General features: G+C 36.7%; 1 protein-coding gene across 1 annotated transcript in view; it reads right to left on the bottom strand.

Annotated features, from left to right (window-relative positions):
• PIK3CA (phosphatidylinositol-4,5-bisphosphate 3-kinase, catalytic subunit alpha) overlaps positions 1-12,135 on the bottom strand; it is a 42,567-nt gene that overhangs the window by 15,270 nt on the left and 15,162 nt on the right. The window contains 8 exon segments of the mRNA XM_009321703.1: positions 451-615; positions 1,089-1,170; positions 1,567-1,691; positions 5,479-5,613; positions 5,723-5,875; positions 6,980-7,085; positions 8,980-9,065; positions 9,939-10,184. Coding sequence (XP_009319978.1) covers positions 451-615; positions 1,089-1,170; positions 1,567-1,691; positions 5,479-5,613; positions 5,723-5,875; positions 6,980-7,085; positions 8,980-9,065; positions 9,939-10,184 — 1,098 coding nt within the window.

Here is a 12,135-nt window from a genome sequence, read left to right as displayed (position 1 = left end):
TAAATTTTGTAGAATGAATTATCTTAGTATTAATACTTGCATATGTTAGGATTTGAACAGTATCTGCTAACAGTGGATTGTCTGCCTCTATTTCAGGAACTTATCTGATGCTTCCTTTACTGTTACCAAATATTTTAGCCTCAACTTGCTCAAAATTTTGAGAAGATGCTTCTGCTCATACTTTCCCATATGTTACAACAGCTGAAATAGCTGCCTGTTCCAGTTGGTAGAACAGTTCTGCATCTCTGCAAAATGTTGGCATTTACTATCAACAAGCAAAACCACAGCACTACAGAAAATGAACATTTCTTCTCCTCCTACTAAATAATCCACAATGCAGATACTTTTGATGACCTCTTTTTCACATCATCTTAACTTTTGTTGTATTTTAAGCCTCTGTGATCATCAAATATACACAAGACATCAAGTATACCAAAATATATTATATACCTGTACTAGCTGGATCAAGTACTGAGACAGTTTGTCGTCTGTCAAGTACTTCTCTAGACACCGAACTGCAAAAGCTCGCACCATTGGATCTGGATAATTACAGTCCAAAAGTTCCATTGCTTGCTCTGGCTTGATTGGAGGCCAATCTTTTACCAAACAGTACATCTGTGGACAAGAAGTCCAAGCACGTTACACATTTGCATTGATTAGGAAGAAGTAACACACAGCCATTAGAAGGTATCATCAGACACAAACTGCTTCTGAGTAGAAGCTGTTTACTTGCCAGTTCTCTCTCAATGAACAATTTTGTATTAGTTGCCAGCTGACTTTGTTATTTTATCCACTATAAAAAGAATGAAAACAAAACCTCACATTTAACTGTAATGGACAAATCAGCGACATAACAAGGATTCGAATAATGCCACCAAGAGAAAATCCTAAGACTCAAACTGAGCTAAAGAACAAGAACTATCAAACCAGACTGATCAGTCAGTTATAGTGGCAACTTGAATCATCTGAGTTTACGTTCGAGGTATCATGCACAGATAACATGTTTTTAAATTCCAGAAGTTTTCTTTAAAATAGCATATTTTAAAAGCTTCTTCAAAACTTAAAGCTTCTTCAGTGCTATATGTTACCTGGGCCACTTCATCTCTAGAATTCCATTTAACAGACAAAAGTAATTTGGGCAGAATTTCTGGAGTATTCACGCAATAGTGTCTGCAAAAGAGAAGAAAAGTTGTATGTACAAAATGTCATTTTTGCTTCAATAACCATCTACTATGTCCCCTCAGTCTTGCACCTTTTTCTTCCTTTGTCAGCAGAATCCGATTGATACCATAAGGTGGTGTCAGGATCCATGCATGAAGGTAAGACTGCAGTAACGGGGAAAATGTAAACTAATTCAACAACTTATTTTTCTCCATGGGCTTATGAACCAAGACATACAATGCAGAATGCTTTAAAAGCCTTTTCTAAAACACTAACCCCAACAATACAGAATAAAGAAAAGGGAGGAAAGCCCAAGACAATCATGACAAACTTGGTGTGAATGAGGTGAAGTTTGACTATGACAACAAGGGTTTTTCTTCGGTTTGGTTTTTGTTTTTTAAATACCTGTGGCTCCAGAGGAAGTCCTTCTCTTGCTCAGTGATTTCAGACAAAGGATCTCGTGTACATATGGCTCGCAGTTGCTCCTTGTCACTTTCTCTTAATTCGTTATCTCTAGCTATTCTGTTACTCTGCAGAGAGAAAGTGGTCCATTAACCCTCCACATTTCCTTCTGTTGTCATACAACATACATGAAGTATTTTAACAGTATAGCAACACTTATAGCTTATGTCATGCAATACTATCTTGTTGTTTCCTTCTGTTATAACTGAGGACTTACAATTTAAAAATAGAGAGAGATGAAAGACTAGGTCTTTGATTTCTACAACTGCTTTTAGTCACTACTGGGACAAGAGGTACATTTCAACTATATCAGCTGGGTGGAGAAATAGCAGCAGTTGACATCTGATGAACAACACAATGCAGCACAAAATGAAACTGGTCATTTCTGTTTCCAGTTTTGAGATTGCTGAGAGCTGCTGAAAGGAGTGAAAGAATCAGAACTGAAGCAGAATATGAGAGATGAAGCTAGGTAAATAGAAGGTAGAACACTGTAGGAAAGCCTGAGTAACAGGAAGACTAGAAAACGTTAACCAGAATTAGTATAAGATATTCCCCAAAGAGCACAGAAAACAGAACTGGTACACGCTGAAATTAATTTTATCTAAGACTTCATTTATTAGAGCCAGCTTAGACCAATGGCAGAGGTATTGAAACTACTACTACTTGATTTTTCACAGCTCATGTGCCAAGTTCAATTTTTCTCCTATACTTTCCATTTCTTAGTTCATTTGATGTATTTTTTGCAAAGCAACATATGAAATGATGCAGTTTCTGAGGTTTCAACTACAGGATCAATTGCACTGCAAAAAAGAGAAATCTTAAGCAGCTTATAGTATTGCCTTTAGTATAAAATACAACTGTAACAAACAAGTTTGACACTTAAGATGAAGCTATCCCAAAAATTCTAAAAGAGTTGAACAGTGTTTTTATAGTGAACTCACATTTTCACACCTGTATGATACCTACTATTACAAGAGAGTAAGATCAATTCTTTTCCAAGTTCAAAATGTTTAAACTGTAGAACGACAGTATTTGACCTCTTGTTCTGCTCCTTCCCTTAGGCAATTTCTACTGAGCACATTAAACAAGATAAATAAGAACGAACTAAGCTTTGTCTGCCAATTTTGTTGATGGAAATTTTCAACTGGTTGAACTAGTACTTTGAAACAGAAATACCTACATGTCTTTTACAGAAAGTCTTACCAATGCATCTAGCTTTTAAAAAAAAAAAAAAAGAAAGCTGAAGAAAAGAACAACCTGAAATTTCCAGGTAGGAGATCAAGGCACCCTTTAAAAGGTGAAGTGGTGTTATTTCTAGGAATATGCACAAATACAGAAACAGTTGTCAGATTATACCACATGATATCTACTTCAGACTGAAAGTTTTCTACTTTACATTAATCTTTAATTACATAAATTATGCGTTCTCATGATGGGTTCACTACTATTTAAGGCATAAGAATATTCTGGCCTTCAAGCTTACATCTACCAATATTAAGGTATGAATCAACCAACTCACAGGATTTTTAGTACCTTGCCCTGTTAGTAGTGTGATAGTGTGAGATCTTAGTGCACCAACATGTTTAATTACTGTTCTGAAGTACATGGACTGGACTTAGAAGTGGGGGGAATTATTCAGGACTACTCTATATGGCACAGGAAAATTTCTAGAACACATTCTTAAATATTATGGTAACGGATACAGTGCAAGCAGCAAAGCCAGAGTCATTCTATAAGGAAGTTAATGGATAAATGACTTTATAATCACCCTAATCCTGACATAAGATCAAATAGTTGATATTGAACAAGTGATTAATTGTACACATTCATCTTGATTCTGAAAGAGTCATCCTAAATAGTAAGTGAAAGTCAAAAAAGTATAAAATGTACCTGCATAGTGGGTCAGAAAGATCATAGTTTAGGTCAAGCCCAGAAGGAAAATGCATTTATCCTGTTGCGGTCAACACCAAAAACTTGAAATTCTATGAATTGTGGGACAGTAAATTAGATTTAATATTTGAAAATTCTTTCATATTTGAGATATTAATGGACCTATAAATGATGTCTTATAAGTATGTATTGATTTTAAATGCAGTGTAATGCATTTCAAGGTTAAACAAAAAAGTTATGCTCTTTGTATCATAAACAAAAACATTCATATTGAAGTCATATCTCAGTGACTGCTTTGCTGATTTTGACCATTTCAAATAAGCATTTTTACCTCTTTCAAATATGGCCACACAGTAATCTAGTATCCGATTTTTGAATGAGTAACAACACATTGCCTTTTAACTCACTGAACATAGCTAATATTACAAACAGCTATAAATATGCACAGTACCTAAATATAGAAAGTTTGGCTTCAGGCCTGAAGACACCACACATTAAAAGTTAAGGGGACAAATACAATACTAAGAGATAACTAGTGATGTTCAAACTTACCAAACATTTAGTGAAATAATTTAAGAAAGGGGAAGTAATAGAGGATTTTGGCAGACAACAAGGAGGGTTGAAAGAAAAGCTGCATGAATAATGAGAAAGAGAGACCAAAGCAGTGATATACAGTTTGTTTCCCTGTCAACTTAGTCATTGATGCAAACAGTGGTTAAATATGGAGAAAGCCTATGACCTTCTACAGTACTGTAAGGATTATCACAAAAAAAAGGCAGTAATTTGAAACTTTATTCTACCTCAGAAAGGTTTTTTTTTTTTTTTAAATTGTAAAGTGTAAGTTGATCATTACTTTGTCACTGAAGTGAGAGCTTATTCTCCTCACCATTTTCTATTTTTGCCTACAGATGGAACAAAACAATAAGTTGAGCATATAAGCCCAGGTAATAGGCTGTGTTATAGCAGAGGAATGTTATTTACCGAGAAGCCAGCTGTCCTTAAACACTTAAGAGCCCTGCACTCAGTCACAATATATACCATAAGCAGATATGCCACTCTGTGATGGACTTCCTGTGGAGTACCAAGAGAAATCAAATGCCTACAACCCTTTGTTCAAGATATGTTGAGATGGGACTGTTATAAATATCACCAGAATTCCCAAACTGGAAGTTTACTGACACCTACGCACTTTTTGGCACAGCGGAACTTTCCACCCAGAGACTCTTCTTTCCCAAGAGAGCTTTGTGGTCTGTGTGAAACTCAAGTCTTTGAACCAGCCTCCAGAAGAAAATGTAAAACATACCAACTAATTTCACAGCCTTGTCTTTAAATACACAGCATTTTTAGCTTTACTGCTTTTCTTTTTTTCTCCTTTTAATCATACAAAATGTGCTTTTAAGAAAGCTCCAAACCTCACCAAAAAGCCAGTTGTCAATGCACAGATTTTCTTCATGGAAGGGAGGAGATAAAGGACTACACTCATGTATATGCCAATCAATTCCCTTAGAATTCCCTGTACTTATGGTCATAACTAGTCCATTAAACAGCCAGTAAAGAGTTATAAGCACCTTTAGGTAGGCTCTCTTTTGTAACCTATAGACACGAAATTACAACAAAACAGAACAGTATCATTGAAGGAGAATTACAACTTTTGAAAAGTTAAACTAAGTAGTTTAGACATCTGAATTAGCGATATAAAAAATATCAAAAAGGCTCTAACAGTTTGGACAGTAAGACAGTTTCTCTTTAAAGTGTTCTGGTTGGGCAGTAAAGCATTAGGTCAGTTTACTGGTAATACAAAGGAAGAATATATTGCTCACTCTGCTAAACACAAAAAATTGATTTCTTGCTTTTACAATAAATCAGGATACATGAAAAAAGTTTTCTTTATCACTAATATACTGAGTAAAATAAATAATACTTTCGTATTTTAGTAGCTGATCTCAGAAGGGGAGTTTGCCTTACCAGCCCTGCATAGCTGTAGTTAAACCCCAGTTCACGTGATATAGTCCAATTGGCATGTTCTTCAATCACCGTCATATCTGGGAACTTTACAGGATTGCTAAACCAATCAAATTCCAGCTCTAAACATGGAGTTTCCTGTGTAAAGGAAATTTAAATTACTTTTTCTGTTAAATGATACTAATTATAATACAGCATATTTTGAAAATGTACTCCCTGAAGAGGAAACTGGCATGCAAATACTTACCTTATTTGGATTTGATCCAGTAACACCAATAGGATTCAACAAATCCTCCAGCCCATGAGGTACTGCCCAAAGATTCAAAGCCATTTTCCCAGATACAAGAGTGTCTGTGTAATCAAACATGTTTATATTTCCCCAAGCCAAAGGACAGTGCTCCTTAAAGAGATTAAAAGATGAATTTTCAGTGTCATCTATTACTTACTGCAGAGTGAGTCAGAAGAAATAACATTTTCACGGCAGAGCAAGTTGTTATATTCCCAGATTAGCAGAAAGCAGGTTGTGGAAGCTGTACTATATTTTTCTACGAGTGACTGTCATGGCAGTCATTCTGCAGAATGATATCAGAACACTTGCAAACACATGCTAACATTTTCCCCACATCAAAATAACTCAAGATGATGGAGAGAGTTTTTTTGACAGATACTTTTTACCAAGGCCTGTAGTGACAGAACAAGGGGCAACAGTTTTAAACTGAAAGACAATAGGTTTAGAATGGACATAAGAACTTTTTTCTTTTTAATGAGGGTGGTGAGGCACTGGAACAGGTTGCCCAGAGAAGTTGTGGATGCCCTATCATCGGAAGTGTTCAAAGTCAGGTTGGATGGGGCTTTTGAGCAACCTGGTCTAGTGAAACATGTCCCTGCCCATGGCAGGGAAGTTGGACTAGATGATCTTTAAAGGTCCCTTCCAACCCAAACCATTCTATGATTCTATAAGATTTGTAAGCCCAGTTGTAGCCAAAAAACTATATAGTACCTGTGACACACTCAAACCCAGTATGTAATGATGCTGGTGGCTAGAATTAGATGCCATATGTAGATTCTTAAAAATTGCTATTTAGGATCTTGCATCAAATGCTAAAGCAACACAAGTCGTCTTTACTTTAAAAATCAACTCTAAATTCAAGTATAAATACCGCCTTTTTAAAATAAATACCTAAGTAACATGTGGGTTTAGAAACTTGAGTTTAAAGACACTTGCACCTCAAAACACTAACACTGATCTGTGTCTGTAAATTGTATCTATACTGTATTGCCAGTGTTGAACAGATAAGCTTTTTTCTGTGTTGTTCAATTTCTGACCACAAAAAAAGCAGTGGTCTGAATAAGATACAAGAAAAGAAAACCCCCTATTTTAATGAGATGCAAATCAAACATTGCACTAAGACTCATTGCCAGGACAGCATTTACCAAATATCTTTCCAATCTTGACTTAAGTAGCTTTTGATCGTTAGTGTATTAAAGTCATGAAGTATTTTACCTCTTTAGCACCCTTCCGGCCTTTAACAGAACAGATAGAAAGGCAGAGCCGAGCAGCACGTGGAAGATCAGGAATGTACATGTCATACAATAGCCATTCATTCCATCTGTAAGATTTAAAAAGCAGAATAAAACTAGGTTAAAGGAGAGCATGGAGACAACTGCATTCAATCAACAGTTGTACTAAAAAGCATTTGTTATATTCCTACCTAAACTGTATATTTGCATCAAGAGTACACTTTCTTACTGAAGAAAGGTCCTCCTATATGCATTCAACCACATCTACTCCTTTTGGGAATGGAAACTTCCCCGATTAGCCTTCTAGCACCAACACTGTTTAAAAAGTCATGCTAGGTTCAATTCCTGCAAACTTAGTAATAGGTTCATTCACTTTCGCTCTTGCAAACCAGCTGACTGCAACTGTCAGCGTAGGTATAACCTAAAGATAATGGACTTGCATATGTGCTACACTAATGTAAGGTTTCGCTTGTGAAATATTTTTCACTTCAGGGAAAAAAGCAAGTGGGAAAAATGTGGCATAACTTTCAGAACTCAATTAATTTGAACTGCTAGAAAATAAAAAGGTAACTGCAAGATGGGAATATAACACAGAAATGTAACACAGAAATCCAAAGCAATATTCCTAACTCAGATATTATTCTATTTACCATAGTAATAAGAGCACAGATTGGTTCTACAGGAATACACATTTTGTTTTCATGAACTTCTCTAAGTAGACTTTATCTCTCAGTTGGTAGAACTGTGCTTTTGAAGAGGAACTTCTGAATACAGTTTCTTTTCCTAAGCAGATTGCCATGCTGAATTTTCTCAGCTGGAAGAGGCAGCAGCTTCCAAGGACAGCATTAATTTTTCAATGTGTCTGTAGCTACTAAAAGCAGTTTTACAGAGAAATAACTGTCCAAGCCCTTCTGTAAGAATGAAGAAATTAGCAGATAAACTTTAATTAACTTTTCTTACATGTTCATTTCATGTAACACAGATCTGTGTGATTATATCCATGTTTTCAAGCCATACCCTTCACCACCTTTCCAAGAAGATTTTCTCTCTAAAACAGTTAAACTATCAGTTCAAGTATAGTTATGTTCAGGGCAACTCAGAGGGAGAGGCTATTTTTCAACAACTATGTATATTATTAGGCCCTCTAATTATAGAACCTTGTCATATTCATAGAAAACATACATTTTGAAACTTTGTCTGTATTAATAAAGACAAAGTCAGACAGAAAATGCAAGTCAAGATTTACTTCCGAACACATACTTTGTATCTAATCCTAGCAGATGCTGACATTTCATACCTCCTCATTAGTCAAAGTTATGGGAACCTCTTTTAGATACTTTTCTCAGTGTGTTTATATATGCTTATATAAAACTTCTTTTTGCACTTTTAAGTTCATGTGATTCATTTTTCCAGATAATATTAATGGTAGGTCAAGTCTCCTGAAAATAATCAGCCCAGATCTGGCAGTCACTTCCATGTTAGCAAATGATACCCATCTCTCCACACAGTGGTTCTGCTTTAGAACACACTATGCAACCTTACTGAAACAAATTTACAGGTTACATTACATCACATTGCCTCATGCTGAAAGTGAAATCTGAACCTGCAACTGGAACACCTGCTATTGATCCACAGTCAAAAAACAAGAGCTCAGTCACCTAGAGCTATGCTGATTTCACAGTATTAATGAGTAATTATACTGGAGTTTCAGAGGCAACTGTAAATGCACATGTAAAACAGAACTGTTCAGTAAAGAAACTATACTACTATATGCGAGACAATACTTGTGTTTGAATTAAGTTAATTCTATTTATAAATATAGGGATATGTAAAAATGTTTTTACAAAACTTAAGGCAAGGAATTCCCAGCAAGGAGCTCTACCTGAATAATGGCTACTAAATCAAGTCTTTACTCCTTCAGTGCTATCATTTATGATGCCGTGTAAGTCAGGTTCTCTATAGTAGTTCAAGTATTCAGCTTACCTGGGATTAGAACAAGGTACCCTTTGAGTATTCACATTGTCACACAAAGGTTCCCCTCCATGGTAGATACCTGTTCTAACATAGATCTGAAAACAATGTTGATATGAGTACCGTCTTTGAAATGTTACTATAAACAAATTTTTTCAGTGCTATCAACATATTCTATGATTGTAACATATTACCTTTTCATTTTCATCAAGTAAAAAACTGAAAACCAAACAGCCCCACCACTCCCCAACCCAAATTCATTCACGCTTTGCAAGGTGTGAAGCACAGTATAAAGCGTACCTTTCCAGAAAAAACGTTTTGGTCTTTTTCCTCATTAATTGTAAAACTAGTTCTTAAAAAATACAATAATAAACTTGAAATGAACTCTAAAAAAAACCCTGGAATTTACTCTCAATTCTTCCTGTGCCAAGGTATAGTGAAAGAAAACACTGAACAAATTCCAAGAAAGTTAGAGCCAGGCTTGTAGTATGACTTCAATGGGACTGAACCCTACCTACCTACCTCTTGTCCTTGATCTCCCCATACCTCCCTTTTCAAAAACAAAGATAGCACACTATCCAGCATCCCCTCATAAAAAGTATTGCCAATTACTGTAGTACATTCTTAAACATAATAATTATTTAGAATACAGATAACAACATGGGTTTTGTTTTTCTATCCATTATATACTTGGCTGAAGTGAACTATGCAAACTGAGACCTGCTCCTATCAGGCAGGATATTTAGCTAAATGCCACAACTCACGCTTTTTAAGGAGCATACAGAAGTTTTTAGATCTAAAACATGGCTGTATTTTTTAGACTTGAGTACTTAAATTTAAATAACAGAGTGGTCTAATTTTCTAACATGTTAAATAACATCTTTTCCAATGTAAACACAGGACACAAAACTCAGGAGGAAAGCCATGAGTTGCTGAAAATCACATATGATGCCATACAGCATTTGCCTTACCTTGTCAATGTCTCTAATGTTCACATTTACATAGGTTGCACAGAGGATTTTTATTCTGAGAGCACTATTTATAGTCCAGAGTGATTTGGCTGTAGCTTCTCCATTCATGTAGGGTGTAGCTGTAGAGATACGCCTGGAATAAGATGGCATTGTGAAGGTGTCCAGTGGCAGCTGGGTATATAGGCTTTCCTTAGCCATCAACATCAGATTGGGCATGCGACCAAGCATTATACAGCTTCTTATATACTGCAAGAAAACAAAACCAAAAGTCAGTATGTTTTTCTTGGTAATCTATACCTAAAAGTATTCAGGAAAAATATAAAAGCAAAAGCATCTTTAAAGAGCTTATCACTGTCCTTATATGTACACCCTTTACAGTGTTTATAGTTATAACATCCAACAGTCTAAATACGTTGTTGGGTAGGATTGCACAGTAGCGCTTCATACAGATTTTGAGATATGAACAACATCTACAACAGTGGAAGGTTGAACTGGAGATAGAGAACAGAGCTGACAAAATGACAAGTCAGGTTTCTTGTAGTGCTCCTTAGCTCCAGTGCAGTGCAGCACAAACAAAGCAGACCGCTTCCAGATTAGAGCTGTTCCTGGAAGCATTTGAACTGTTTTTGCACAGCATGCTGCTGTACTAGTCTGCTGTGCAGACCTAGCACAGGTGACTGATACTCCTAGTCACAGGCAGAGAGCACAAGACAAATGGCAGACACACTCATTTTTGGTTCAGTTGTGCTGATTACCTTATGCTCAGCACTGATCCTGACAGACTAGCTGTAAGCCTGTATGGTGTCCATTCAGGACTGAGTGTCAAGAGCATTTAGTCCAGCAACAGTACCACAAAATACAATGCGTTAAGACAGGTCCAGCCCTAGAGTGTAATTACCAAGCTCTTTTGCAGCACAGTAAAGGCATACCAGATACTTCTGAAGAAGCCACGCTAGATCAAATAGGTCTAGTGTTTGATCAAGGCGACTGCACAAAATTATTCATGTATGCCTGCCCTTGTTCCCCAGCTCCCATAGAATAGAGCTGCTTTTCCCATTACTCAGGATCCCCCACCCCCCTTCTCTCCCCCAGTGCTCTGGAGAGCAGATTCATCAACCATTTTAAATGAAGGAGTGGAGGCTGTTTATTACAACAATACATTCCTCAAAGAGGAAGCAGCAGCAGTCTGTCAGGAAATCTACAGGGTAACATTGTTGTGTGCTCCAGAGAGAGCTGCTCAGATGCTCTTCTGTCAGCAGTTCTGTCTCACACTCACAGCACTAACAAAACCCAGGCAACGAAGGGCAGACAGCCACAAGAAAAATTTAACAATGATTTATGTAGTGCTGGAAGTTTATCACTCATTTAATAAGATAAAAAAAATTAAAGTAGTAAGTAACAGGAAAACAAATAGTTTGCTCAGATTTTTTCCACCCCTAAAGGGGGAAGGGACAAGATTCATAGTAGCAATGGTTGCCTCATAATTTAACATCTGAGTTTTCTTTTGTATTACATCAACCCCATTCAAGCATAATTCATCTCTTGCCATCAGAAATCTAGGGAATTTCTGAAAGTACCTACTACTGATTTATCACTAATGTTAGAGGTAAGCTACTTCATTCAAAGATAAATTACACCAGCAATGTAAATCCTAGTTTAAATTACCTTTTCTTCCCCCTCCTCTTTTGAAGCACATACAGCAACAAATATGCACAGTACACACAGGCATTAGCCAATTAGTTTAAAGATGCAAACACTTACTTCCTATGTTTTGGATTAATTTAATGAAAAAGCAAGCCACTCAAAATTGATTACTTTTCTCCCTCACAAGTTTGGATTATTTTCATAGATTCATAGAATCATTAAGGTTGGAAGAGACCTCTAAGATCATCGAGTCCAACCGTCAACCCAACACCACCATGCCCACTAAACCGTGTCCCTAAGCGCCTCATCTACACGTCTTTTAAATACTTCCAGGGATGGGGACTCCACCACTATCCCTGGGCAGCCTGGTCCAATGTTTCACCACTCTTTCAGTAAAAAAATTTTTCCTCACATCCAATCTAAACCTCCCCTGGCGCAACTTGAGGCCATTTCCCCTCATCCTATCGCCAGTTACTTGGGAGAAGAGACCGACACCCACCTCGCTACAGCCTCCTTTCAGGTAGTTGTAGAGAGCGATGAGGTCTCCCCTCAG

Source organism: Pygoscelis adeliae, unplaced genomic scaffold (genome assembly GCF_000699105.1).
Source record: "Pygoscelis adeliae isolate BGI_AS28 unplaced genomic scaffold, ASM69910v1 Scaffold223, whole genome shotgun sequence".
Taxonomy (NCBI): domain Eukaryota; kingdom Metazoa; phylum Chordata; class Aves; order Sphenisciformes; family Spheniscidae; genus Pygoscelis; species Pygoscelis adeliae.
Note: the sequence above shows the minus strand (reverse complement) of the source record. Positions and strands in the feature narration are given on the sequence as shown.